General features: G+C 36.3%; 1 protein-coding gene across 2 annotated transcripts; it reads right to left on the bottom strand.

The window, feature by feature from the left end:
* Nucleotides 1-4,243, bottom strand: zfand2a (zinc finger AN1-type containing 2A). Of its 2 annotated transcripts, none has more exons than XM_022739563.1 (10): nucleotides 4,073-4,243; nucleotides 3,275-3,373; nucleotides 3,083-3,177; nucleotides 2,506-2,637; nucleotides 2,256-2,407; nucleotides 2,037-2,171; nucleotides 1,834-1,909; nucleotides 1,670-1,746; nucleotides 472-602; nucleotides 1-312 (listed from the first exon to the last, which is right to left on the bottom strand). In XM_022739563.1, the coding sequence occupies exons 2-9, from the start codon at nucleotides 3,327-3,329 to the stop codon at nucleotides 491-493; spliced, it is 834 nt and encodes a 277-aa protein (XP_022595284.1). In that variant the 5' UTR covers nucleotides 3,330-3,373; nucleotides 4,073-4,243; the 3' UTR covers nucleotides 1-312; nucleotides 472-490. The 2 variants fall into 2 exon arrangements, with proteins under 2 accessions (XP_022595284.1, XP_022595283.1); XM_022739562.1 differs by having other exon boundaries at nucleotides 518-602.
* Between the last annotated feature and the right edge of the window lie 2,165 nt (nucleotides 4,244-6,408).

Here is a 6,408-nt window from a genome sequence, read left to right as displayed (position 1 = left end):
TGTCTTTGAAATAATTTATTCAATATTCATATATGGTAATATAATGGGTTCATCATGATCAGCATATAAAATATGTACAGAGCAAATCATTAGTAAAAATGACAGATCCTGCTGGGAAAGTATGTGCTTTTTATTGTAGAAGGCGGTAATATCTCAGCAACTTCCGAGAGGATTTCTTCATGTAACAATCATTGATCCTGGTTATTGATATCCCAGATGTGCAGTTTCTAGTAGATAATTAGCACAGCTTGAAGTTTAAATGGTGATCTGTGATTAAGAAAGGCTGCAGTTGGACTGTTTGGATTCTCTCCCCTAAACAAAGAGAAAGCACAGTCAGAAACAAAGCCCCATTTCACTCCACATATTTCAAATATTCATTAAAAATGTATGAAAAAGGCTAATTAGTCTTTCATCTTCTGCCACTAAAGAAAGTTCAATGAGGAACGGTTGCCATGACAACAGTGTACCTACATGTGTTCCTGTTAGCATGCTAGTGACGGCTAAGCTTTCCGGGTACCTGTTGTCTCTGCTGCTGGCGTCTGTATTCTTCTTCACTGGCAGCGAGAGCCTGAGCCAGAGCCAGATCCTCCTGCTCCTGAGGGCTGAGACACAAACAACAAAAACACTTAGTGAAGGACCACAAAAACAAAAAGGTAAATCTGTGAATCATGGGTTTATTTGTTGTGCTACAAAACTATTTAGTTTAGTTTTTAACCGATGACACTGTCCTTATATCTGGATAAAAATGGTGGGAAATATCTGTTTACAGTCAACTACCTTCCCATTACTTGAGACTCAAAACTCATTCTTGACTTTGGAAACAACAGTTAATAAGAGCTACTCGTTCACCAAAAACCTGTTCATGAGTGAACCTTACAAACAAGTGGGATGAGGACTCAAACATCTCAAAAAGCTCTCCCTACTAATGTAAATGTAATGAATATTTATATTAAATCTCTAAAGTCATTTAGGCTGCTACCAACAACAATCAAAGAGTAGAGCGCTTTCTTCCCTTTGTTTAATCCTACAATCAAACCAGCCCATTCTGAAATGCCTATTGCTGTAGGCAATCTGCCAGGTAAGGAATCTATTCAAGTCAATTGATATTCCCATAATGCACATAAGAGCTGACCATAGATCAGTGTTATTAAATATTTGCTGTGAAAGAAGCAGTCTATGGCTGAACAAAAGGGCCTTTAAGTAACTTTTAACTTCCATGAAAGCTGTTGAAAAAGTGACATTACAGGCCAAACTCCTGCTCCTGTCTCACAAAACTCTGCTTACACGTTGCACTATTGAACATTATGATTCTGACAAGCTGTAGACCAAACAAAAAATACCCAGCAGATTAATTGGTAACGAAAATAACAGCTGCAGCTACAGTTGAAATGATGTTTTTCTGTCTCATAAATCTCAATAATATAAATGTCAACAGCCTTGCTTGCATCAGAGCACTGTTGTTTATACAATTAAATTCATTCAATATTAATTACACTTCATATTTCTCCCGATTGGTCACACACTCTTCCCCCACTGTTTTTAGCTGAAGGTCAATGAGGAAAACACTCTTCCGCTCTCAACAGCAGCACACAGACACGAGTGGCTTAGGACTAATGTGAAGCTGATAATAGGATATTTCTCTCGTTATAGGTTGAGGAAGTTTACTCACCTAAGGGCCGGCTGAACTGTCGGCCTTGATTCAGCCAAAGACATCTCCAGAGCCCTTTGTAAAGCCTGCTCCTCCGTCTGTAATGAGCAGCACACTTGTGTTTACATTTTACTCGCATTGGGCAATTTTTGAAAATCAGGTGAAGTCACGTAAATCGTGCATACCAAGCCGGCCTGAAATGAAGCTGAGGGTGGTATTACATTCTGTGCTGAAACAGAAGTAGGAATCCGTGGGGTAGTGCTGAGAAAAGGAGGTAAAAATAGGACCATGAGACAGGAAGGAATTACTATTTTAGGTGTCCATTTAAAAAGTCAGAAAAACAACTATTTTTATGAACATTTAGAGTCAAAAGAGTAGAAGTGCTTACCCGCTGTTGGGGCCTCTGGTATTTGCTCTCACACCATTAGAAACAGGTCTAGAGTTTCCTGAAGCAGATGAATTGGAGCTGGAGGCAGAAGTGGAGGTGGAAGAAGCACCTTGGGCCCTCGTTACAGCAGCATGTCTAAGATTTAAAATATGTACATATAAGTCTGATACATTTCAGCTGAAACAGCATTATCTTATGGTGTAGTAAAACTGTACCCACCCAGATTTGGACAGAGGTTTCCCATCAGTCTTACAATCATGGTCTAGTGGGTGCCGATGTTTAAGACAGTAATTTAAATGGCACTGGTCACAGGTTACTCGCATCATTTCCTTCTGCTTACAGCCTCCTTTAGAACATTTATTTGTGAAAATCTGAAAAAAATTGTTCAATATTAAAATGGTTATTTATTTCTGTTATAATTTAGAAAGGTACAACAGATTAATTGTATGCATATGTATTAAATACATACTTTTCTCTTTCTTTGTGCAGGGTCTGATTTGCAGTCCCGATCAATGTGTTCACCGACTTTAATGTCGGGCATCTCCCCTCTCTTGACGGGAATGGGGGTGTTGCACAAAGGACATACTGGGACCTGGACATCCTATAAAATCAGATATTACGCAAAACACAGGAATAAAGATTTTTAAGTGTGAATATATTACCATGCTGTTGTCAAATCTGACTTTAAGACTTGCAATAAAACAAAGACATTAAAACCATCATGGTTTTTTGATTCTGTGTATAACTTGTTATACATTACAGGATTGATAATAAACACAGTCCAACTGGGTATCAAAATGTAGAAGCAAGACTCATCATACTCTGCTATGAGACTTATTTTGGTGGATGCTTTAGGACCATTTATTTATGCTCATATATGCACACTGTTGATACACTGTTTCACTAAAGATTAAAGGAATCGAATAAATAAAAATAAATAAAAGTTAATAAAAGCTGGAATTATTTTGATATATATGTGCATTCTTGCATTAAAGGGCAAAGAACTGAAAGTGTGTAGAAGTTGTACTGATAACATTATATGTTACCTTCTTGTAGGATGACATGCATTTGTGATTTGCATAGCTTATGTGGTCCTTGCAGAAGATCTCCTGACAGGCATCGCATCTCATAGGAAGAAAATCTGTAGTATAAAGAAAGGTTTTAGATTTCAAGTTCAAATCAAACTTAGATTCACATAAACAAGCAGGACATGGTCCTCTTTTCTAAACTGTACTCACCTAAACGTTTGCAGGTCTTCTCAGAGCAGTGTTCACCTAAATCTGGAAACTCCATCACAGAAATACCTTCACAGCTGACAATGGTAGAATCTCAACAACCTGAAGGAGGTAGAAAAGGCTTAAGAGTTTCACTCAAAACACATGAAGTGCTGACTGCTCACTGTCAACACTGACAAGGGGTGGATTCACTGCATGCTAGCTAACGTTAGCTTTGAAATTAGCTAAGTCATTCATAAGTTTGTTATTTCTGGTATCATGTCAAGACAAGCTTACTTTCAAGTTAACTTAGTAGCGATGCTGGTTTTGGCTTTCAGACGTTGTCTTGATTATGTGGAAACATAGATGTCATCAGTCTCCCAGAAAAAGCTAGCTAGGCCAGGCTAATTTATACGATTAGGCTCGTTACATAACTACCGTTGAGGACGGTGACGATCGTATGGCAGACATACAACTCGCCCAACAGCGAACAGAAATGACTGTACTCTGACCAAATTATGATACAATTTGTTTTCAAATCGTCATTAGTAACACTTGTTTATTAACTACACAAATGCTAGCGATTAGCTTGTGTGTTGCTAAACAATAGGCCAACGTTAAAGTTAATGCTACCTTGTGTAGAAAGCATTTTTTTAAGTAAGTGAAGACAAACATATGTCCCTCTCTAGCCCAAACCTCTAGAATAACCACAGTAAACGCCATCAACATGATGATTTTGTTTTGTGGTATGTGCTTAGTCAAACTGCACTGTTAGCTGACTCAAGCTAGCAAGATAAATCTGACAGTTTTTTTTTTACTTACCAAATCCCCTTTACTTTCAGTCCCTTGTGTTATAGTAGGAGGCAACGGTGTTATCTTAAATTATCCAGGTTAACTGTGACTTTACCGTGCCTTTTTGACAGTAGTTTGACCGTAGATCCCTGAGCACCACTGTTTGCTGCGCTGAGCTGTTGTCAAGTTTTGATGTGTCACGCACGCTCCTCCCACGTCAATTACGTAACGCGACGTCAGGAAAACTCACATCCATAGACTGAATATAAGCCACGTCATTGTAGGTGTGGTTTGACAGACCGTAGAAAAGACAGGTGAAGTCTGGAAAGATCTAGACCATCACATCTCAGACAAACAGTGTAAAGTTTATTCTATTTGCTAAAGTCCACCCCAACATCTCTCTACCTTTTTCTTCTTTCTCTTTCGTCTCTATTTTATTTTGCATATCTATAAAATAATTCTCAATCAAGTTTTTTTTTCTTGTTTTTTTAAAAGAAATGTATTCAGACCATTATACCACATAACAGAAGTGATTAGCCCAAGTACATTTAGGGGAAAATAAGGTGTACATTAGTAAAGCAAAAGTCTCAAAATATGTAAATTATGGACATGAAATTAGAAACACTGCTGTCGCCTTGATTACTTTATTTTGAAAGGTTTAACCGGGGATGTTTGTGACAGTGAGAGGAAGTCTTTATTGCCCCCGAGTGGCCACAGGGGTGAACTTCAAAATGCTATTAAATTTGTGTCCAACACATGCTGTTACCATTGGTAAAAAGTTTGAAATGTCAGTATTTTGTACAGTTTTTAATAGTTTGATGATTGTAAAGACCAACTGTAGCATTAGTGTTGGTAATAAATCTATTAATGGCTGTTTTCTGGTTTGGAGACTGGTCTACGACCGTTTCCGGATCAAAACAAAGATGGCAGCCCATTGCTTACCTGGATAAGAAACTGACAAACAACTCGACAAACAGGTTAAGCGGGTGTTTTTATTTTTGTCATCTAGTGGACAGAATATTTTTTCATCCAAATGATGAGAAGAGTCTTTGAGGTTTCTGGAAGTAGAACAACGGTAAGTGTTTCTTGGCTTTTTAAACATCACCTGTATGCTACATTCTGATACAAGAGTTGTATAAACTTTGACTAACTTTGTGTGTTGACAAACTACAAGCAAATACTACTGAAGGTGAAAACAAACATGTATGCTGCACTTACAAAACCTTTCCCTCCAGAAATAAATACTGTGACGACCTGTAATACTTAGTTGGATCAGTTTTCAAAAGACTTTATTAATTAAAATAATTTTTCATTTCATCACAGACCAAGTGTCAATGGAAATTACAATCAAAATAGAAAGCAGAAATATAATGACACTAAAAGAAAAATAAACAATTAATATAAGATAAAATAAAGTCAGATTGTGTTTTCAAACATGTATATGGATATAATAATGAATTGTGCATACACTTCTTTCTTTGATTAGACTTAAAACCTAGAGAGTTTTTAAAGAGAAAACATTGGTTATCTTTTACATTTGTGAATATAGACATAGTTTATAATCAGCACATTTACAATCAAACTTGAATTTTTGGGGTCTGTTCATTCAAAATATGCCTGTGTTATTCAAGTTATAGGTTTAATGTTGTATTTCCAAATTTGGAAATGACAACTGAACTCTTACCATAATTTGTCCATGAAGTTAAAGCTGAAAAAGAGATGAGTCTGTTTCTTTTCTTAAACATACAATACAATTACATGTTATGTAATCATTTTACCTGCTTCTGTAGCTTTAGTGGGTATACAGAATTTGTCTGGTAATGATCAAGTTTTATTCCAGTTAATATTTTCAGTTAACTTATGCCAAAAACCTTTCCCTTTGGAGTGATCTTTATTTTCTTGTAGAATTCATTTCAGATATGTTTATTATTGTATTTAGAAACAGTAATGTAGACCTCATAGAAATAGTTGGTGTTTTAAATTCTAAATGTCTTTATATCCAATATGACTTTTCATGAATGACAGTCATTCTGGAATAGATTTACAAACAGTAGAAAATGTTCTACACATGACAGGAAAGTCATCATGAATTTGTGATTCAGAGTATACAAATGTACATTATCATTAAACAAATCAGATAAAAAATTGACACCAAGAATGTGGGTAATTTTTGGACAACATCAATTTTATGAAGGCTTAAGTTTTGCAAAGCACAATCTCCATGTAAATAAGGCAGTCCTGATATTTCACAGGTTGTTTACGTGGAGAAAAGTCACAGAAAACTTTAGCCACCCACTTTGTTAAAAATAGTGCTGTGTCATGTTAACCTTTTGTATAACTTTTCCACTTAAGTTTTCTTGTGTTTG

This window comes from Seriola dumerili, unplaced genomic scaffold (assembly GCF_002260705.1).
Source record: "Seriola dumerili isolate Sdu_G_001 unplaced genomic scaffold, Sdu_1.0 BDQW01000044.1, whole genome shotgun sequence".
NCBI classification, from domain to species: Eukaryota; Metazoa; Chordata; class Actinopteri; order Carangiformes; family Carangidae; genus Seriola; species Seriola dumerili.
The sequence above is the reverse complement of the archived record's forward strand: the minus strand, read 5'-3'. Positions and strand labels throughout refer to the sequence as shown.

What these genes read in the sequence shown, in the direction of transcription:
- zfand2a (XM_022739562.1), bottom strand. Translation starts at nt 3,329, where the DNA reads ATGGAGTTTCCAGATTTAGGTGAACACTGCTCTGAGAAGACCTGCAAA. An exon ending in GAAGACCTGCAAACGTTTAG is followed by an intron (nt 3,178 to 3,274) that starts GTGAGTACAGTT and finishes TTTATACTACAG; the next exon opens with ATTTTCTTCCTATGAGATGC. An exon ending in GCATGTCATCCTACAAGAAG is followed by an intron (nt 2,638 to 3,082) that starts GTAACATATAAT and finishes CTGATTTTATAG; the next exon opens with GATGTCCAGGTCCCAGTATG.